General features: G+C 36.7%; 1 protein-coding gene across 1 annotated transcript in view; it reads right to left on the bottom strand.

Annotated features, from left to right (window-relative positions):
- Window positions 1-20,614, bottom strand: part of DSTN (destrin, actin depolymerizing factor) — a 32,053-nt gene extending 11,439 nt beyond the window's left edge. The window contains exon 1 of the mRNA XM_011370447.2: window positions 20,458-20,614. Coding sequence (XP_011368749.1) covers window positions 20,458-20,460 — 3 coding nt within the window. The 5' untranslated portion in view covers window positions 20,461-20,614. The remainder of the gene's footprint in view (window positions 1-20,457) is intronic.
- Between the last annotated feature and the right edge of the window lie 3,451 nt (window positions 20,615-24,065).

The following is a 24,065-nucleotide window of genomic DNA, read 5'->3' as shown; positions in this document are numbered from 1 at the left end:
CTTGACAACCACTGGTTGGGAGAGGGAAGGAGTCAGAAATAAATGTTCAGTCTAGTGATCAAGAGGCTGATTAACACCTCCAAATGTTCATTTTCTCACATCTTTCCATTGTGGTGGCTTTAGAGTCATTGATGTTAGAGAAGTATGGTTCTCTATGACTAGAAACATTAAAATCATAAATTTTGCCCATGAAAATAAAAAAAATCCACCAGGTAAAGTGTATATTAGATTCGACTGTAATGAATAAATATGCTTAAATTTGTTATACCTTGATTTACTTAGTATACCCTTGAAACAGCACTGATATAGAAGATTAAACAACTGGTCCCTAGATTCTTGACAATGATTTTTATAAAGTAAAACTAAAACAGTGAGGGCAGATTGAGAAAGCACAGAGTGCTGCTCCTACAGGCTAACCCAACACTGTCACAGGGCTCCTCCCTTCCTGACATCTAAACTAGCACCAGCAGAGCTCCTCTCAATAAGCTGGTAGCTCTTTGCCTTTGATTCTACATGAACTGGAAAGCTGGAGTAAAGATTAGTGAGGTGGAGAAAAGATAAAATAACCCTTAAGAAACTACAGTTTATAGTTTATTAACATCTTGGAAGCCAAAAGAAGATAACTTGAAATTAAAGCACCAGAATTATGAAAGCAAGCAATTCATCCATGCTTCTCCACTAACTAGATGTTAGGCATGTCATTTAACATCTCCAAAGTAAACTACTTCCTTTAACTAATGTATTTAGGGTAGAGCACAGGACCAGTTATGAAACTTTAAAGTGCACAGGAATCACCTGGGGATGTTGTTAAAATGCAGATTTTGCAGATTCTGATTCAGGATATCTGGAGTCTAAGATTTTGCACTTCCAATAATCTCCAGGTAAAGAGCACTAAAATGTAGTTCTAAAATTTCATGAAAAATAATAAAATCTTAGCTCAATGCTAATTTACTTCTTTGCCTACAGGTTTAACTATTATGATGAAGCAGTAGTAATAACAGTATTTTACAAAAACAGGCCCAAAGTCAAAGTATTTTTTGTATCTCAGATTGCTGGATGAAGCCTATGAGTCCTTTCTCAAAATGATGTCACAAATAAAATATATAGCATTAAAAAAGAAGCCCGTTATGTTGAAACACAGTTCATCTGTGATAATGATTAAGAATTCCTGTGAAAGTAGTAATTTCAGTGGATGTTATAACAAAGAGACATTATGGTGAATCTTAAAACAAAAACAGCTATGATAGCAATATACAGAATCATTTTACTTTACACTGTGCTTTTACCTAATAGAAGAGGTCCTCACCCATCAGTCTCATTTTTCAGCATTTCTCTAAAATGTTAGATTACTAAGATATCAACTACTCAAGTGGTTGAGAAATCTAAAGTTTGTTTTAAAAGCAAAATCAAATTCAGTTTTGATTTTAATTTTTTAAAAATAATTCATATTCAACTACAAAGTTTAAACAAAAAGACCATTAAAGGATACTCTGAACATAGCACCAAAATTTGCTGCACAGCTAGGAAGGAAAATTTTGAGAGTAAAAATAGATTGCTATTACAAGAGCTTTGTGATTACCTTAAAAAGATATGTTATCCACAACTTCAGTTTCTCTGTGTTCTGTACCAGTGACCACTGGAGAATAACAGTTGCTCTTAGAACTCCTCCCCAATGTCAAAATAGCTGCTGTTAAATAATTACTTCACTGTATTTTATCTTACTTCACTATCAGTTTTTAACATGTTCATGAAACATAATGGATCTCAAACCTGTCTGAGTCTCCTCTGGCAGAACTTTTGTAAAACAATGATTCAGAGATTAAATGAATACATCTGAGGCACTGCCTTTATACCCAAGATTCATTCAGTGTACTCTTCTTTAAAAAAAGTTACTTTTCACAGAAAGTGAAGTAAATGCTATAGAGAATATGTAACACTGGGTATTTTAAAGTTGTGAATGACAGAACACAGTTAAAACATCAATTTTCTCAATTCTAGCATAAAGGTAGTGATCTCTGAAAGGAACACCAAGTTTTTCTGATTCAGTTTCTGTAAACACCTGAACCATTTCAAACACTATGTAATAATAACTTACAGCAGTCCATCTTAAACCAAAAGATCAGAAAAGTGGTCTCTTTTCATGCTACTAACTCAAGTAGGACACCTGACTTTGGTTCCATATTAATGCCATCTATAATTTACTCAATTCTCAGTGGAGAAAACAAGAATGAAAGCTATTTTCCCACCTCAGAAAATTAATTTAAACAAAATTACGTTTCTAAACTAAGAATGTCTAAAATATTTGACAGTACAACATTGCATGGCAGAAAAATACAATTTCGAATTTACAGACACCTGGCAGAAAACAGACATTAGTTCCATTCCCAACATTCCAACTCACGCAGCATAACTAAAGAGTTATAATCAAAGGAGTTGGGGAGTTTAAAAATGGGTTCACAATTCTCCTTTATTTACACCATAACTTGCAAAAGGACCAAAAGAAACAAAAAACTGACTAGAAGATATCTGGGTTTTTGGTTGATGCCTCTGAGCAATATGTTGAGACAACAAATAAAATAAGTCGCAGTGCTTCCGGTACATTTCTACATAGAGTCTTAAGGGCTCCGCAGATTTTGTGTTAAAACGGGCTGAATACATACATCTAATTTATCTCCCTCCCAGAACTCCACTAAAAGGGATTTTAAAAAAGAAAAAGAACCTAAACCCACAGGGACAAGGGGAACAGAAGAAAAATGGAAGTTCACATAAGGAAGAATGAGTAAAATTAGTTTGAGAAGCACTTAGGTCCCTAGACTTCCTCCAGAACTTCACCTGCCACCACCTCCATAACCCTGGAATTCTGGAGTTTATTCTCTGGAGAGGGTAAATAGTAGATCTTCCTGGCTTAGTCATCACACTGGAAACAGGAAAATAGCTAAGACACTTTCTCCACCACCAACACCAGGAAGACTGACCTTGAATTACTAAATGCTTAGTCCCACTGTTCCAGAGAGCCATGGGATCCAAAAGAACTTCCTGTGATGATGCAAATGTTCTATATCTTACTGTCCAATATGGGAGCCACTACCATACATGGTTATTGAGCACATAACATGTGGCTAATGCAATTAAGGAATTAAATTTTAAATTTTATCTTATTTAAAATAATTTAGCATAAAATAACACATAAATTAACTCTCAATGCTAAAATAGCATGTTTTGAGTAAACAAATTTATAAAATATATTATATAGTTTTCTGCCTTGGAAAAACAGTGCATTATTTATATTTATGGATGACTTGTTTGTGTAATCAGGAACCTCAATTATTATACTATGCTGTGACAGATAATGAAATGCCTCCAAGGGCATGGACTTCAATTCTAGTTTACTATAACAATTATGGTCTGTTATTTTTGGTGCAAATAAGCAATTTTGGGGAGAAATTCAGACAGATTTTTTTGTTTGTTTATTTGTTTAGAAATATCTCGAGTGTTAATTTGGAAGAGTCAAACTGAATCAAGAATAGGTCATAAAACTTTAGACAAGATTTGACCTTAAGCAAAGATTTTAATTCTTACAGATGGTATGACAAAAAGTTCTTTTACTCCTGTGGAAAAAAACCTTGGATACTGAGGAAGAACTGAAATAATTAAAATACAAGATTTAATAGCAATAAATAACACACAGGGCTACTGCAGACAAATTTTATAATTAATTGGGGAATATGGTTTTTAATAAGTTGATAAAGTCAGATATTGAAAATTTTTTAATTGTTGTGTTCTTACAAACAGAATTTGGAACATTTAACCTTAGAAGACCTTTTTAACCAAAGAAGAAGGCACACCATAAGGTTGGGTGAGATTTATTCAAATCTTTTAACTTGAGTAATTAGCTAACTTCTCTAACCTCAGTTTCATCATTTGTAAAATGTGAATTATGATAATCTTAACTTAAAAGGATTGATATTACAACACAACACATGTAAACCATCTAAAAACAGTGCCTGGCAATAGCACCATTCAGTAAATGAACACTCATATTGTTATTAACCAGAAAATCAGTTTAGAGCTTTTTCAACTCCTACTAGTTACCAATATGGCCAATTTTTAATGAAGCCTTTGGGTAATAGGAGGCTATGGATAAAAGAAATCCAGACAGCTTAAAACTTCTATGTGAAACAGTAATTTCTATCTGTTCTCTGATGACCAAAACTACCAATTTAAAAACCATACTGACATTCCCATGACTATTAAATGGTTGACCAGCAAAAACATGCAAGATGAAAAGGGTAACAGTCCTCTTTAACAGTTAAGACTCAGTTACACTACTACCTCTTTCCATTATCCTAGGCACAATCACCACCTACAGCCAAAAATCAGAATCCAAGATGATGAAAACTGGTGGCTATGAGGTGAGCTAATAGGTTGTGTCCTAAAATTTGTCCCTGCCCAGTATATGTCAGTCAAGCAAGCACACAGCAAATCCTCAATCTTTGAAAAATTCAAAATGTCCAGAGGCTGCTGGGTACAATTTTATAGACTGTATCTTACTTAAGGGTGCCTGGCCAAGGGTCCGAGACAGCTAAATTCAAGTTCATGTTCCATTAGCCAAGAGATATGCCTGCAGAGCCTCAACTGTTCCAAGGAGTACCATCTGCTTGACCACATCACCCAGGAGTGTCATTATGTAATTTGCACAGAGTCACCAGATAGACTATCAGTGATTCAGAAAATATTCCAAGTTAACTCTCTGCCTTAATACAGTCCCCCAAACCAGAAAGACTAAAACGGTGTTAAATTTACAACCAATTTCTAATTATATAAGTCCTTCACCCTCATAGCAAAGCACAGTGTCCTTTAATAGATAACCTATGCAGACCAAATAGCAATTCTACTAGCTGTGAATTAACTTTAAAGAGTTCCACTAAGACGATTTTATGGTTACACTGTGCTTCATGGGAAAAGATTCACTCAATAACCTAAACTCTATGATATACCACCCATACTCCCACCAAAAGAGGAAAAAACAAACCTTACAGAAAAATCATCTCAACAGCCAAAGTGGACTGATAAAATAAAGCCCAGCTGCTAAAAATAATCAATCTCATTCAGATTGTATGCAATCTTATTTTACAGACAATTCTAACTAGGTTTGATAACAGGTTTCCCACCCCAATTGGAAGGCAGGAAGTCAGAAAAGGAGGACAGGAACAGGAGGAAAAACAAGGAGCTGTAAAAGCCTGACAGAGAAAATGCTTCCCACTTCTCCTCCCCACAAAAACACAAGACAGAAAAATGGGAAGAAAAAACCCCCAAAACTTAGGCCTAGTAAGCATATTGGCAAATAGTCCTATGGTTTTACTGTTTTCTTTCAAGAGTTTCCAGTTTCCTTCAGGATAAAATCCATGCCATGTCAAGCCCTTTATGCCCTATCTCTCCAGCTTCTTTTCCCGCTTCTCCTTGACACGTACCCTTTAATTCCAGTCACGTACAATTCTTTGTGGTTCCCTGAATATACTATGTTCTCTTGTGATGCTATACCTTCACCTTCCTCCTCTTGACCTGGTTAAGTCCTTCAGGGCTCAGTTCACATATCACCTCCTCTAGAAAGGCAACTCTTACTTGGTCCCTCAATACCACCTCTAATCTTTATATGTACTAAAAGAGACTACAATTATTTCTATCACAGTATTATCTATCACTGTAATTAACTATCTGTGGGTTGTCTGATTCTCTCATTAGACTGTGGTCCTTAAGTGCAAGAATTAACTCTAAGTATTTTTTTTCAACCCTATTCTACCTGGGAATTATCATCTACTATATTAGGTTTGAAAAACTGATTATCCCTTAAAATTTTTATGAAATGTACTATGGCCTTCAAGATATTTTTTCCCCACTCTTTATGGTACAATTATTCAGTTTATACCAAGGAAAATCTTCCATCTCAAAACTTTAGGGCTTTTAGGAAAAAAAAACTTCTAAGCAATTTTTATTGATCTACCTTGGCATACTTTGGTTCTGATGATATCTATTTTCTTTTTCCTGATGATAAATAACTTCGGTTCTCTGAAACAGTGATTGTATAAATTTCTAATGTTTCTACTTTGTTAGACTCCTCATAACTGACAATAAAAAACTTGTAAAGATGGAAAATTTTTGCACTATTTGATTTTTAAGCTACCAACTCCCTGACTATCAGTCACATCATGGAAACATGAATGTCCTCTTGATAAAAAGAAGACTTTTAGCTGTAATTGACAATATAACATATTCATTTCAGGTGTATAACGATTCATTTCAGGTGTATAATGATTCCTTATTTTCATATATTGCAAAATGATCACCAAAATAAGTCTAGTTACCATACATCACCAGACAGTTACAATTTTTTTCTTATGATGAGAACTTTTCAGATTTACCCTTAGCAACTTTCAAATATACAATACAGTACTATTAACTACAGTCACCATGCTGTACATTACATCCCCATGACTCATTTATTTTATAACTGAAGTTTGTACTTTTTAACCACCTTTAACATTCTGACCCCCCTCCACCCCCTCCCTGCCTCTGGCAACCACCAATCTATTCTATCTGTAAGTTCAGGGGGAATTTTTGGCATTTTGTTTTATTTTCGATTCCACGTATAAGTGAGATAATACAGTATTTGTCAAGTGTTTTCGTTTCCTTTTGATAAATAACCAGAAGCAGAGTTACTGGATCATATTGTAGTTCTATTTTTAATTTTTTGAGGAAACTCCATACTGTTTTCCACAGTGGCCGCACCAGTTTACATTCCCACTAACAGTGCACAGGGTTCCCTTTTCTCCACATCCTCCCCAACATGTTATTTCTTGTCTTTTTGATAAGATCCATTCTAACACATATATAGTCAACTGATTTACATCAATGAAGCCAAGAATATACAATGTGGAAAGGATAGTCTCTTCAATAAGTGGTGCTGAGAAAAGTTGACAGCCAATGCAAAAAACCGAAACTGGATCATCAGCTTACACCATACAAAGAAATTAACTCAAAATGGATTGAACACTTGAATGTTAAGACACGAAACCATAAAACTCCTAAAAGAAAACACAGGCTGTAAACTCCTTAATATAACTCTCATCAATGATTTCTGAGGTTTGACACCAAAAGCAAAGGGAACAAAAGTAAAAAATAAACAATTGGGACTACATCAAGCCAAAATGCTTTTGCAAAACAAAGGAACCATGAACAAAATCAAAAGGCAACCCACCAAAGGGGAGAAAATACTTGCAAATCATGTATCTGATAAGGAGTTAAGATCTAAAATATACAGAGAATTCATATAACTTAATAGCAAAAAACCCAAATAATCAAATTTAAAAATGAGTAGAGGATCTGAAAAGACATTTTCCAAAGATGACATACAGGTACATGAAAAGGTGCTCAACATCAGAAATCATTGGCAAACTGCAAATCAAAAATCACAATTAGATACTGCCTTAACTGTTAGTATCTTTATCAATCCCTTCTACCCAACATATATACGCAATCCTCATCTACCCAGAATTGTGAAGCTGCATAATAAATGTTTACTTAGTTAATACACGTTCTCTACTTCATATTCTGTGTTGTCACAAATACATACTTTTTATTTTTTAAAGTATCTGATATTTAAGCATCACTTAATTTCAGGATAAATGCTAGATAAAAGACATTAATGTATATAGTAATCAATATCAAAGAGGATGACCGTTAAGTAATCAATATCCCATAAAACACATTGACACATTTCAAAATTTCTGCAATCTGATACACCCTTGTTAAATAACCATTTGATTCTGCAGTTGAAAAAACAAAAAGAGCATTATTTAATACGATATATCTATTTAGCAGTTTTATCCAATGTAGAAAAAAATGACTGTTCCAAGCATTTATCAATATTAGCACAAAGAAAAAGAACTCTACAATATTCTGTCTCATCCTTTAGGACAAGAAATTTACAAAAGAATTTCTTGTAAATTCTTTTTACAAGAATTTACAACCAAGGAATGGAATACTGCTCACCATAAAAAAGAACTGCTGATGTACTAATGCCTTATGCTAAGTGAAAAGAAGCCAGAAGTGTATGATAGGATGATTCCATTTACATGGCATTCTTGCAAAGGTAAAATTATAGGGACAAAAACCAAATAACTGTTGGGAGTGGGAGGAAGAATTAGCATGGGAAATTTTTGGCGTGAAAGAACTATTCTATATTTTGATTGTGGTGGTAGTTGCACAATTGTATATATTTGCCAAAACCTGCAGAACTTGCACTAAAAATGGTGAATTTTCATTAGCCAAGACATGGAAACAACCTAAGTGTCCTCGAAGGATGACTGGATAAAGAAGATGTGGTACATTTATGTGAAAGAATCATGAAAAATGGAATATTACCATTTGTAACAATGTGGACAGAGCTTGAGAGCATTATGCTAAATGAATTTAGTCAGACAAAAAAGGACAGAACCATATGATTCACTCATTTGTGGGATATAAAACAAAAAGCAACAAATTAACAAACAAAACAAACTAACAAACTCATAGACACAGACATTAGTTTAGTATTTACCAGAGGAGGAGGAGAGTGGAGGGAAGATGAAGAGGGTAAAGGAAGCCAAATACATAGTGAGAGAAGGAGACTAGACTCTGGATGGTGAGCACACAATGCAATATACAGATGCATTACAGAATAGTACACCTGAAACTTAATTTTATTAACCAATGTTACCTCAATAATTTAAATTTTAAAAAGTGGTGAATTTTACTTTACGTAAACTATCCTGGATGGAAACATTATACTTCTAGTCTTTATTTCAAAAGCAACAATATAAAAAAAAATATTCTACTCCCCTTTGAGAAAGACCATTCTGAAAACACAATAAGCTAAAGGAAAAAGAATTCTCCTTGGTTTAACAATTTGGCTTCTCTCTCAGCTAGCGTGTCAATGAATCTGAGATAGGACAGTTTTGATGTTGTTCGTTAACTGACCTACCTCTGTTCCATGGTCACACTGAGTTTCTAAGCTCTACCAATTCCTCCTTAAATATGGGTTTCAAATCTATTTCTTCTCATCTACTTAACTTAAAATCTCATAACACTCCCAAGATTAAAAACCTTCACTAATTCCCAAGCACCCATAAGATAAAGTCTATATTCATTAACATAACATAAAAGGCCCTTTATTATCCAAACCAATTTACTTTTCCAGATTCATCTTGCCACCATAGGCACCATATTACTCATTCATGCCTTTCAGAAAGCAATTTAACCATTTAGAGTAAGAGCCTTAAAATAATCCAAATCCTCTGACCATTTACCTCAATAATCTCACTTCAAGGAATTTATTCTAGGGAAATAATCTTCATAATACTAAAAATCAGACAGCCCAAATAAATAAAAACAGGAGAATTGCAAAGAAAATTATAGTATTTCCACAGGATAGTTCTTGATGCATCTGTTAAAACCGTATTTATGAAAAGTTTTTAAAAATGACATGGGGGAAATACTTATGATTTGTTTTAAGTGAAAAAGGAAGCTGGATATGAAGTTTTGCATATAGTGTATAACCTCACCTATGTAAAATAGTATAGAGAAAGGAATTTTATCTGACAGTGGGAATATAAGTGATTTTTTTTCTCTAGATTTCTGTCCCATGTTTCCTGTCATAAGCATATTTTAAAAATCGGGAACATATACACATACACACAAACTTTTTGATTCAGTGACTGCATACCTAAGACTCTATTGTGAAGAATAATGCAAATGGAGGCAAAGATTTATACACAAAGAGGACAAAGCGTTACTTATAATACTGGATTTAACAGAAATAACAATATCATCACTGCACAAGCATGATACCATTAACAGTTTAAGTAATTTTTATAGATATATTTAATGTCATAAAATTCACACATTTAAGTGTAAATTCAGTAAGTTTTATTCACAAAATTGTACATCCATTACCAAGATCTAATTTTAGAACAGTTTGAACACCCCAAAAAACTCTGCACTCAAGAGCAATCACTCCTCTTTCCCACTCTCACCTACCCAAGACCTAGCCAACCACTAATTTACTTCCTGTCTCTATGGATCTGTTTATCCTGAATATTTTATATAAATGAATCACGCAATATGTAGTCTTTTTTTGATTGGTTTCCTTCACTTAGCATGTTTTGAAAGTTCATCCATGTTGTAGCATGACTCAGTGCTTCATTTCTTTTTATTGCCAAATAATATTCTATTGTATAGATAGGACATTTTACCTATCTGATCATCAACTGATGGGCATTTAGGTTCTTTCCACTTTTGGTCTATTATGAATAATGTTACTCTGAACATTCATGTACAAGTTTTTTATGTGGACGTTTTCATTTTGTTTGGGTATATAATTAAGAGTAAAATGGCTGAGTCATATGGTAGCTCCCAAATTAAACTTAAGGAACAGCCAAACGGTTTTCCAAAGTGGCTGCACCATTTTACATTCCCACCAACAACATATGAGGCTTCCAACTTTTCCACAGCCTTGCCAACATTTTGTTACTCTTGTCTTTTTTATTACTGCCATCCTAGTGTGTATGAAGCAGTATCTCATTGTGGTTTTGATTTGCATTTCCTTAATGGCCAATTTTGAGCACCTTTCATATGCTTATTGAGCACTGTATTTCTTTAAGAAATGTCTATTCAAAGCCTTTGCTCATATGATTAGGTTGTCTTTATTGTTGAGCTATGAGTCCTTTATATATTCTGAATACAAGTTCGTTGTTGGAAATATGATTTGCAAGGATTTTCTCTCATTCTGTGGGTTCTCTTTTCACTTTCTTGATGGTGTTCTTCGATGCAGAAGTTTTAAATTCTAATAAAATCCAATTTATCTATTTTTCTTGTCACTTAAGGTGTTAATATCATTGTTTAGAATGGCCAAGAAAATTGCCCCCAAAACACTTCCTATGTTCACAGAGATTTATAGCTTTAGCTCTTATATTTATGTCTATGACAAGTTTTGAGATGAATTTTCTATATAGTATGAAACAGGGATCCAAATTCATTCTTTTGCATATCCTAACTCCATCTGTTGAAGACACTATTCTTTCTCCCACTTATTTAGCGTGGCACCCTTGTCATTTTGGGATGTGGGAAATAAAGAATATAAAATTGTTACAGATGAACTTACTCAACTGTGTGAAAAAAATCTGTATCAGTAGTCTCCAGATATTCACTTTCTCTCATTTTCATTATAGTCCTTATTACAATCTTCAATTACCTTATTCAGTTGTTCACTTATTTCTTACCTGTCTCCCTCATTACAATGTATACTTCATAGGGAAAGAAACTCTGTTTTGTATACTGTTTAATCTCCAGAGCCTACAACAGTACAGTCCTCCCTTAACATTGTCAATAGGTTCCTGTGACTCTAAGCAAAACAAAACACAAGGAAACCAATTTTACTATAGTCTAATTGATAAAAACAAGTTAAGTTCCTATGGCATCTCATCAATGAAGGAAACAACACTGAATAAGGACCTGCTGTGCCTGGTTACTAAAAGACATCTAACAATCATTTACTGAAAGAATGAACATATTTTAAACGGCCTGGAAGAAAATGTGCCAAATGTTAATACTTTGGTTGGAATTGTCATTACAACTAAAATTTTCTTAATGTTTTACAATAAATATAACATAATTATAATCAGATATGAAATTAAGGTATTTAAAAGATTTAGAATACTTCTGGATCAATTTGTTATTCCTCAAAAGTCTAAGAATCTCAATTACTGCCAAACTCTTTTATTTTAGCACAATGACACCACCGACTACCTAGTAGCTCAAGTATCTTAAGTTATCCTTGTTGTCTTTCTTTTCATATGCCACACATCTAAAATATCAGTAAGTCCTGTCACCTCTATGCCCCAAAATATACAGTTGACTCTTGAACAATATGAGTTTGAACTGTGCAGGTCCGCTTATAAGCAGTTAGTTTTCAATCCATGGTTATAAGTCTGCAAATGCAGAAGGCTGACTGCACGCATTGATCTACACCATTTTATATAGGAGACTTGAGTATCCACAGATTTTGGTATCCGAGGCGGATCCTGGAACCAATTCTCCACAGATATGAAGGTAGGTAAGTTCTGGGGAGAGTCAAAAGTTATACATGGATTTTTGACTGTGAGGGTCAGTGCCCCTAACCCCCATGTTGTTTAAGAGTCAATTATACATCCAATCTAATTAACTCTCACTATCCCACTACTAAGAATCCTAATTCAAGCTACCACACCATTGATTGCCTGAGTAATAGCAATAGTCTCTTAGTAAGTCTTTGTCCCCATTAATACATCTTCACATATGAGCCACAGAGATAAATCATATCCCATTCCACTACTTAACACCTCAATACTCCGCCGCCCCCCTACACACATCCAGTACACACCCAAAGGTTTCCTAGTGTAATCAAAATAAAATTCAAATTTCTCACCTTGGCCTAAGTGCTCTTCCTACATTTAGCTCTTGCCTACTTCTCTTCCTCTTTTCCAATGAACTCTAGCCACACAAGCCTTTTTTGTCCCTAGAATGTCAAGCTCATTCTCTTCACAGAACTTTCTACTTATGGAGTTCCTTTTGCCTGAAATGTTTTTCATGTGGCCTGCTCTCTCTTGCCCTGCAAATCTTAGCTTAAATGTCACCTCCTTATGGGCCTTCCTTAACAATCTACCTAAAAGCAGCCAACTCTTCTAGTACTGCCTATTGATCACCCTATTTTCTTCATACCACTCATGACTGACATGATGTTGTCATTTTCCCCTCTTTCTCTCTCCTCATATTACAATGTAACTTCTACAAGGAAAGGACTTTGTTTTTCAGTACTGTATCCCTAGTACTTGGATCAGTTCTTGGCATATAAAATTTCTCAACTATTTACTGAATAAATGATTGCTATTTTAATCCTTGAAGGCAGTGAAGAATTGTATTTGATTCTCCATTAATTACTTCAGGAAAAATATAACTAGTTATTTAATTCTTTAATAGAAATACTTTAATCAAGAATCATCACTTGAAAAATCAAATTAAAAAGCTGATCATAAAAAAGTTGATCAGATATATATGATTCCAAGAAAAATAACATTAGTTTAAAGAAACAATAAAACAACTGGAAACATGTTCTAATGCACTCTTCCCACCTTTTTCTTCTACAATTACTGAAGCATGCACTGGTGTAATCAGAATATAAAGAGAAAAAGACTGATAATCTAATTAGGACCCAAAGTTGTTTAATGTTATTATTTTAGCCAACACTGATAAGCACTTTACTATGTATTGGGCATTGCTTTAAACTAATTATATGCATCACCCAAACTGTTGTGATGATAGGTACTACTATCATTCCCCATTTGGAGAAATGATGAAATTGAGGCAAAGAACAATCAATGACTTACCTAAGATCATACAGCTAGTAAGTAGCAGAGCCAAGATTCAAAAAACCGAGGCAGCCCAACTATGAGCCCATGCTCTTAACCACTTCTCGGTACAGTTTAACAGAATGATAACAATACTTACCTCACTGGAATGAGATAAGGTAACACATGCCTGACACATACTAAATACTTATAAGTTATCTAAGATAGCATTACTTCTTTCAAGTGCTTTTCTATGGTTCAGGATGCCTCAATGAGCATCAAATACCATTTAGTTTAATTTCTAAGGAACTTGTATTTATTGAGGAGTTTCTGTATGCCAGAATTACTTTAAAGGTACTTATCTCAAAGGATTTTCACGGTAAGACTCAAATTGTAAAGCGGGGTTAGTATTCAATTAGTTTAGCAGTTAAAACTCAATGTCCATTGTATTAAAAAAAAAAAAAGTATGTAGAAAGTATGAAAATTGAGGTAAGCCATCTCCATGGGAACCCATCCCTGTCATAATTAAGAATGCCCTCTCATTCACCTATTCATGTTCACTCAGTAATAGCTGTTGTAGGCCTACTATGAGAGAAACATCTTGCTATTAAAATATACAAACCCTATCCTAAGGAACTTAATAGTCTAGTTCCACAAAACATCTTAAGTGCCATAAAAGGGATTCATACGTGATCATAGCATTGTTTCTTAGACATGTGCAGAAATGCAGAGAATTAACACAAGTGTTGGTATCCATACTAACTTCCCCTTACAAATAGGCCAATCCACAAAGTCTGAGGCTGGTCCATTAAGGTGGCCACTCACCAATGTGGTTTAGTGAGTCCATTAAATGTGGCTAGTGTGACTAAAGAACTGCATTTTCAATTGTATTTTACTTAAATTAACTTAAATTTTAAAACTGATTATCAATTCCATTATTGGAAAACTTAGAAGTATGCTTGGAGCAAATTAGGTATGTGACTCTTTCAACTGTAAATTTTAAATCTAAATACATATTAAATATTTCTAATGCTCTAATTGAGCATTTGAATATTTCAAATGCTCTAATTGAGCATTTGAATTGAGGTATGCTGTAGGTGTAAAATATATATTGGATTTCAAACAACTGGTATGAAAAAAGAATGTAAAATGTCTTATTAATTGTTATATCGATTAAATGTTGACATATTTCAGATATATTGGGATAAATATAAATTTCACCTTTTCTCCTTACTTTTTAATAGGGCTACTAGAAACTTAAATGTATGTATGTAATTTATATTTTATTTCTATTCGACAACACTGGTCTAAAGATTACTTACGAAATTCTTAAAACAAGGTTTCAATGATTTGAAAATTTCTCAGCACTTCAGAGCTTCAACAATTGACTTAGAAGATTGTTCCCTAACAAGGTGGAGGAGTCTTACTGGTCTTTGCCTATAATTTAGTTTTAGCTCTATTGCTACATGAAAATACTACCACCAACAACAAAAATGTGCCATGTGAAACCATTTTAAAGTAAATGTTCATTACATTTAAAGTTAGCGATTTTCTGAAAGCAAGCCAAGATAGGAGGAAATTCACCTTCCATTTCTGTGATAAGGTAAACGGGAGTAACACCCTATGAAGTAATATAAAAATGCTGAAAGGAGTAAACAGTCTTTTTGATGTTATCCAAAAGCACAAACACAATGACAACCTCATTTTAAATGTAGGTTTCCTGCTATAGTATGCACTGAAGAGTCTACCTTTCAAATGTCTGTCCTATGCCCTATTGCAACAGAATTGAGTTCTTTGATGCTAGCTTCCCAGGATAAAAAAAAAAAAGCCACAATCTCAGACTTTTCACATTTCGACTACAGGTTAAAATCTGAATTTTAAGAATTTTAATTGCGTTTTTACTTAAATCAATTGCTTTTTAAAGATCTACATAAAAATTGATTCTTAAATTTTAACATACCAAAGCAAATCACATTAAGCCTTACAACATCAGCTACTAAAAGACTTATATTCAAGAGTTAAGAATCACTCTAGACTAAAAACTACTCAATTCTATGGGGGTCCTTGTACAGAAGATTCTATGATGAATGTAAATAACAAGTTTGTCGAAGTATTACTCATATGAACTAATCTGATGTTTATTTTTCTATATTTCTCCCAATGTAAAATTTCAAGAAAAATGAACAGGAGATAGCTTTCAGAAGCATAACAATTCCAAGTGAAAACTCACTTCTAACATCACCACAAGAAAGCAGGGACAAAAGAAAAGTTGGGCTTCAAATATTTCGGAAGTGTCAGGTGTAAATCTTTGGGTATGGCTTTCATGGACAATCTAGAGAGGAACATTATGCTACAAGGGAAGGAAGCTCAAGATACTTAAATAACAATGTTCCACATATTATGTTCTGTGGTTTAAGTATGCAAATAGCGAACAGTACAGGCAAACCCTGGAGATATTGTGGGTTTGGTTCCAGACCACTGCAATAAAGTATCACAATAAAATCAGTTGTAATCTTTTTGCTGATGGAGGGTCTTACCTTCAATTTGTAAAAACTCAACATCTATGAAGCACATATAAAGTGAAGCGCAATAAAATAAGGTATGCCTGCATAGTAAAGATTCTAGGCCTAGTTAGAGATCAGAAAATTGCTCTGAAGATAAAAACAATACATATATATGTTAAATCCAGTTTTCCAAAAGTTTCAAGATTTTTTTCAAATTTCAAATGGGGTGCTCATCTCAAAGTATCTTAATTATTAATGAAAGAAAATATAGTTACTTAACATAAAAACAAAGATGTCTGGAGTCTTCCTTGTATACTAAGTTAAATACCACTGTGATTTAAACCAGTCCCGGTTATTTGTTTTACTTTGCCTTTTTTTAAATAGACTATTTTTTCAGAGACCTTTAGGTTCATGGCAAAATTGAGCACAAAGTACAGAGAGTTCCCATATATCCCTGTTTGTTTTTAACATTTTGGCTAGATGTTAACCTCCATGGCCCTTGACAAAAATGGAACTTCATCCTGGATCACTCTGCATTCTACCACTACCAGGGCTTGACAATGGCAGGTGTCTAGAATTAAGAGAGTATTGAACTTTCTTTACTTAGCTTGAGAGGCCTGCAAAGAAACTAGGTGGAGAGAAATATTAGTCCTCAGTATGTAGTTCTGGCATTGATAATCATATTCGTGTTTTCTTTTAAAGCTGGATTTACTTGATGGCTCCACGAACAAGCTTGAATGAAGACACGATGAGTATTTATACAATACCAGGTTCACTGGATGCACACGCATGTAAAAAACAAGCTGCAATAAACATATGAAAAGATACTACTAATCAGAGAAATGCAAATTAAAAGAATGAGAAATCGTTTCACACCCATCAGACTGGCAAAGGTTTCAAGTCTCATAATACCAAGTGGTGAAAAGAAATGCAGAAACAGGCTCCTAAATGCAGATGATGAAATGGATGTAGACTAGAACCACAACTAGTAGAATGAAAATACATGTGTATGGCTTCTAAACCAGGGCTTCTGCTTCTAGATACACACCAAGAAGACACTTACTGAGGCCAGAGAAATAATATATAGTAATATATAAAAATGGAACAGATCTATTGCAAAACAGCTTAAGTAGACAAAAAGAGATAAAGGGCAAAAAGTTGGGCAAATGTCCATCAATAAGGGAATGGATAAACTTATATAGTCATAAACCAGTAAGTATCAACAGTTAAAGAATCAGAGCCACAGCTAAAACTAAAAAATCACTCCCTGCCCTCCCAAAAAATCACTAAGTTTAATCTTTTTAAGCTGCAAATGGATACACAAAGCATAACATTTGTATAAAAGTTTAAAACACATCAAGACAATAAAGTATATACTATACTACTGCAGATGCATATGTGTATAGCTCGAAGTATAGAAATATCAATGAGAATGAAACATATAAATTTCAGGTGACTATGTTGAACTGTACCTGAACCCTGTGCCCTGTGCTCCTGGAAAGCAGTGATGGTTAAGAAATCCACCCCCATCATTTTGTGTTCTAGGGAACAAGTAACACAAGGATTCTGCCCCTGCTCATTTCAACTATAAGACCCATCCCCATGCTTCCTTAAGGCTCTTTGGTCTACCTGTCCTAGGTCCTTGTCCTTTGTTTTTTTTTTGTTGTTGTTTTTTTGGGGGGTGGGGGGTGTGGGGATGTTCCTCGTTAATTGATGTCCTTCCAATTGCAGTAGCCTTGAAAAAAAAATAATTTCCCTATTTGGCTGATACATTATGTCTCTGACACAAGAGTGGTTGGTTGGTTATCTCTGGGGAGAGAAGGGAATGGGATAAGGAAGAAGATGCATACTTAGCTGTAATGGTAACATAAAAACCTGAAGAATGGCATAAAGTTAAACTTTTTTGTACAAAGGAATCTGTTATTCTGTGTACTTTTCTGCTATTCTGTGTACTTTTCTGCTTAAAATATTTAAATTATTTTTTAAATTATTTAAAAACTTGATGTGGAGTCAGAAAAGGTCATAAGTCAATCCTTCAGTCTGTTTTCCGATACGTTATATAGGCACATGAGCATATGCCTAACCTATTCCACTATGCTCTCATAAGTAAAAGTGTTTTTGCTAATCATCAAGTGGTAGAACACATTTGTAATTCAGTCTAAGCCAATTAGCTCAGTTTGTTAGAGCAGAATTCTGATTAGTTAAGGGTTGGATTATCACGTAGACCTTTATTTTGCTTTAGGTGCACCATCATCCTCATAATTAGGAGAGAGCCATACAGCTATACCACAAATGCACATACTATCAGTTACAAGAGGAGCTAGGCAATTTTGTGTGTTATGTCTCAATCTATACCCAACAGAAGAACTACTGAGCAGATAACCCTAGGAACTTGATGGTGGGTCAGTAAACAATCTTTGTATGAGGAACCTGGCACACCCAGCACACATACACCAAAGTTTTGTTTGGTGTGTGCAGATATGGTTCTGTGAAGGATAGGCTTTTCTTTTTTTAATCTTTCTTTTATTGGCACTGTAAAGTGAGACTTTGAAAACATGAAATCTCATCTTAAAGTGCCCAAAGTTATCTTCTGAGTTGGTTTCAAATCGCTTAATTCTAAAGTGCTTCTAGAAGACTTGGTGAGTACTAGGAGCAGTTGAAATTTAACCTAAAAAAAAAAAAATTTGAACAAGCATCTAACCAACAGATCTAAACAGTTTCAAACACAGAGGTAAAATGCTAAAATGTGGGATAATAAAGGAACTTTCCATCTTCACAATATTCTCTAATAGCAGGACTGAAGGGAAATGCTCTGTGCTTGTTAGGCTCAATACAAGAGTAGCTTTAAAAATGGTCAGTCTGAAATTGCTTTGCAAGCATCCAAACGAGACTAGCTTATAAGGTCTTCAGCTCCCTAAGGCCAACAGGTTTGAAATGTATTCAGAATCACCCATATTGATTTTTATTTCTCCTCCTCCCCTAAAAACCAGTTAAAAGATTCATTTTATTTGAATGTGCAGAAATATGAAAGTTAAGCTTTAACTAGAGTTTAACTAAAGGCAAAATGCTTGGGCCTATTTTCAAACAGAAAATAAAGTTTTCAATCTAGCAATTCAAAAAAGTAGAAATGTCAAGTCAGAAGACCCTACAGCAGGTTCCAAAACACTTTCATCAGAGAGGATGGTCTTAAATTTATGAGAATTCAAAACCCTTAATTTAAAGGTCTTTTAGTAAAAGTAGTGTATACATTTATAATTGTAAAGAGGTTAAAGTCTTAAAATGTTGACCCTTTATAGCCTACAAAATTAAACCAAAGAAAAACCAAAACTAAACAATATCGAATTCCTATTACATATCCTCCTCAGTCATCAAGAAACTATTGATTAATCTTTTTCCACTAATGAGCCAGCCTGCATAGTCATGAAAGTTTGTAATACCTTAAGAAAACCAAAATTGTTATTCAGAAAACATTTTGTATGGAAATAAGCTGGTACCAACTGCTTCCAGGCAGACAGATGCAATAACAGTGTAATATTTCTAGCAAAGTCTGGTAAGCCCTTGCCTGCAAATCATTGACCAAAAATGGTAATAGAGTGTGCCAACTAAAGAAAATGACAAAATGTTCTACTTGAGCGTCCTGTTAAGAAAACTGTTTTACAGCAAACTGAAATTACAGTGTAGAGAAAAATATATATAAATTAGGTAGTGTCCATCAGCTAGTATACAGTGAACATCTGTTTACTTTTTAGAGACTCCGATAATTTAATGGACTTTTAAAAAGCTTTTTCATTTGCTTTGATGAGTATCTCAGAATCATACCCACACCTTCCATGTTAAAATGTGACAGAGCTAAACTGTTTACAGGTAAAAGAAAATTTCTAACTATACACGGAGAGATCGGGCAGGCAAGGGTTAAAAGAGACACTGCCAAGCTTGACAAGCACGATGAGAGTGCTGCTGGAAGCTGATTGCCAGATACCGCAAACAAAGCGGCTGCGAGGCCACCCATTCTTAACCATGCCAGGGTCATGCTCGTAGTGTTCACACCGCACTCCAGGGTTGTTCAATAAAGGCCTTATTTTCCTTATCCGGATGGACAGACCTCGCGGGCCGAAACTTGCACGAGTCACTATCTGATGCCTCTGTGCCGGGCTTTGGGGAAACGTGTGCCCCAACGAGGCCCGCGCGGGATTCCAAGCCCCCCAGCCCGGGCTGGCGAACCCTCCTCTGACAGATATCACGAAGCAGGGCGGAGGGGTTCGCCGCCGACTGGTGGTACCGAGGCCGGGGCGGAAGGGACGGCGGAGACCACGCTCCGGGGCGGCGGCCTCGCAGCAGCTGCGACCGACGCAGCGGCCGGGGAGCCGCCCTGGGACTCGTGAGTCCAGCAGGTCCGCGGGCGGCGACGCCCTAGACGCCTCCACTGCCGAGAGACTGCAGCGCGGCCCGGGTCCCCTGGGCGAGGAGGCAGCGCTCGCCCCTCAGCCCGCCACCCCCGCGGCGGCAGCTCACGCCTCGTTCCCCCTGCCACTCACCATCTTCGCCGCGGCGGTCGCAGGGACGCGGGGGAGGGAACCGGCCCGCTCCGAGTCTTCTGAGCTAGCTGCCTCCTCACCGCAGCGGGACGGAACCACCAGGCGCGGAGGCGACGCAGAGAGCGAGCCTACCAGGGGGCGGGCACGCGGGCGGGGCCCAAACTCCGCTGCACACGTCACGCGCTGCTCGCCGTTGCTGCGCAACGGGCTGGCCTGGTAACGCCCCGCCCAGACGGCCCTCCGGACTCCCCGCAGGCGTGGGGGGGCTCTTCCTCACCTTCTGGAGAGTGGTGTACCGAGTCCCACTCACCAGCTCGGCTCTAATGAAGGTGGGGGTGGGTCCTCCCTCATCTGTGACGGATGAGGAGGCAGAGCTTGGGTTAGCACCTGCCGCTGAGGAGCCGGCAAAGGATGACCCGAGGTTGACGTCACTTCTTCCCCCATGGGCGGGGCCACGTGGCGCTCCGCCCACTTGCGAAGGCGTTGCCCTTACATGGAAGTAGCCACCTGGCCAGGTGTGTGCAGCCTCTGGGGCGGGGCCTCGGAGGGAGAGATGGGAGGGAAGGAAAGAGTGGGCGGAGCCGCAGAGTGGGAGAAGCGAGGGAGGAAGGGCGGACGCCTAGGCGCGGACCGCCGCAGAGGGGGATGAATCCTGCATATTTTACCTACTTTGGTGCGATTCCCGCCATCCTCCCCTGATTGGCCCAGCCAGGCACTTCGGGTCCTCGCCTAAGGGGAAAAATCTGCACATTTTCCTCCTTCCCAAGGCGACTGTGGCCGTCCCGAGTGCTCTGAGTCACCGCTAATTTCAGGTCTGGAAAAAACAGGGAGTGATTTATTTATCTTTGGGAACAGCCCGAGGAAGGAGGCTCTGCAGTCCGCAGGGGTGTGGCTGGGAAAGGGCCCGACTTGATTTAGGAATATGGCGCCAGCCCCGCTGCTCCGTTTTTGGGGGTTTAAATTTGGGCTTTTTTTTTTTTTTTTTTTTTAAATAATGGTTGATTGCATCAGAAACAGTTTTCACAGGGCCAGAAGGAATCCCAACGTTTTTCCTGAGGATGCTTTTATGTGGAATAAAAGGAACAGAAAGAATTTACAACGGAGATGATTACTTAATTTTAAGTTTTATTTAATTTAGGCTACTGAGAACATCACGGCCTATACCAAAACTATTTAAATTCTCCAAATGTGAGGCTTTTGGACAGGATGGTCAGTGCGTTCTTTGCTTATTTTGTGGGCACTACCCAAAAATCTAGGTTGTATGTGGCTTTTGTTCTGACCATTCAGCATAGAAACTCATTTCTCATTACTCTTGTCGTGTTTTTTATTTTGTTTTTAAGAAAGAGCAAGTTGTGGCAATTCTAAGCCTTTACAACCTGCTACCAAATTTTTGTCAGGCTAGAGCAGTGGTTCGCAACTTGTAGAGAACTTGGTCAAAATTAGATTTGTGTGCCCCACACCCTAGAGTTTCAGACACAGTGTATCTGGGATAAGAGCCGAGAATTTTCATTTCTAACAATTCCCTGGTGATGCTAATGCAGTTGGAGTACTTTCTAACTTTGAGAAGAAAGAACTCTCCCTATCCACCTGCCGCTGGAACCCTTTGTTTCTCTCTGTCTCTGCGTGGGACTAAGGTGCCTGCCACCACCCTTTAAGTCCTCAAGACTTCCTTTCTAGTCCAAAATTGAATTGTGTTCATTTAAGGACACAGTCTGCCTCCTGCTCCAGCCTCTGTTCTGCGTTTAATCCTCCACTCTGCTACCAGAGTTATGTCCAAACATAAGAATCTGATCCTGGCACATTGCTGCATAAAATTTTCTATAGCTTCCTCCAGAGTTCTCAGCAGGTCAGTCTGGCCTTTTTGCCTCTGGTCTCAGCCTACCTTTTTTGCCCTGTCTCCCACATCTTCCAAAAGGCCTAGTTTTCTTCCAGAATTCTTCTTGCTCTAACTGCTGTAATCATCGGCCTGCTCGTTTCTCAGTCTGGAATGTACCTATAACCATCTAGTCTAAAGATCTCTAACTGCTTCCCAAAGGACCAATAGTGTGCCTTTTATAATCCAACAGTTCGTCACGTCTCAAATCTTGCCCAGATCACTTGAAGATCTTGTTAAAATGGAGATTCACAGGGTTAAGGCTGGGGCCTCAGGTGTCCTCAAGTGAATGAAATGCTGCGGGTCCTCAACTTTTGAGTAGTAGCGAGATCTTATGGTTTTTCCCTACTGTTAGTATAGCTCTGTAGTTGTTTGTTTATATTACCACTACCACCAGATTAGACCCGGTTCCTTGAAGATGAGGTGTTTAGGATGCACCTGATATATATAGTAGGTGTTTAATACATGTTTTCTCAATAAGTAAACCAATATCTGAAGATATTCATCAGGCAAACTTTTATATCAGTTCACTATAACTAAAGATGAGCCCCTTTATTCTTAAGGTCCCATTGAACTTTAACTTCTGCATTTACACATAAGTTTGATCTTTACATTCCTTCTCATCCCACAGAGGGAAGAAGTTTTAACATAAGGTCTCTCCTTAAATATGAAATGGGCATATTCCATTTCTCATTTAGAAAACATGCTTAACAATATGTCTTTGCATACTTAACAATCTGTGAACATATAGGCCTTTTTTAAAAAAACTTTTTATTTTGGTTGGCGGGGAGGATTGGTTTTTCCTTTATTGGGGGGTTTGAGGGGGGTTTTTTTTTACCCATTGGCTTGAAAAAGGTTTTTTGCAAGGCAACATAACTCTGTCAGTATATAGTATAGAAAAAACTTTTTAGTTTCTCCTGTGCCTCCCCACAAATTCACCTGTTCCTCCCCACAAATTCACCTGTTCCCTATCTGCTACCCTTGTTTATGTCTGTAGTCACTTTCAAAAAAAAAATAATTTTAGTCATATAAATAAGACATGAATATATTCTCATTATAAAAGATTCAAATAGTACAATAAAGGAAAGCCCCTTGATCACCTCTACTCTCCACACCCATAGCCTCATTTCCTTCCTCAAAGGTAACCACTGCTATCAATTTGGTCTATGGCCTTATAGAGAAATCTGTATGTGTTTTGTGTTATGTTTTGCTTTTGTTGGTGTTTTTTGTAATGATTTTATGCTGGATGTGTGGTGTCTTGTGGCTTACTTTCTGATTTTCTTGATTTCCTGCCTGCAGGGTCGGTCCATTCCTGATCGAGTAGCGTTAAAGTCTCCAGCCGTGATAGTGGAGTCAGCTTGCAGTTCTCAGTTTTGCTTCACATAGTTTGACACTGTTGTTGGGTGCATACACCTTAAGAATTGTTGTGTCCTCTTGGAGAATTGACCCCTTTATCATTATACAATACTCTTCTTTTTCCCTGATAACTTTCCTTGCTTTGAAGTCTGCTCTGCCTGAAACTAATATAGCTACTACTCCTGCTTGCTTTTGATTAGTGTTAGCATGGTATTTTGCCTCTATCCACTTACTTTTAATCTATATGTGTCTATTTAAAATGGGTTTCATGTAGATAACATATAGTTGGGTCATGTTTTTTGATTCACTCTGGAAGTCTCTGTCTATTTGGGGCATTTAGACCATTGATACTCAAAATTATTATTATGTAGTTGGATTC

Source organism: Pteropus vampyrus, unplaced genomic scaffold (assembly GCF_000151845.1).
Source record: "Pteropus vampyrus isolate Shadow unplaced genomic scaffold, Pvam_2.0 Scaffold7, whole genome shotgun sequence".
NCBI classification, from domain to species: domain Eukaryota; kingdom Metazoa; phylum Chordata; class Mammalia; order Chiroptera; family Pteropodidae; genus Pteropus; species Pteropus vampyrus.
This window is presented reverse-complemented; position numbering and strand designations above follow the sequence as displayed.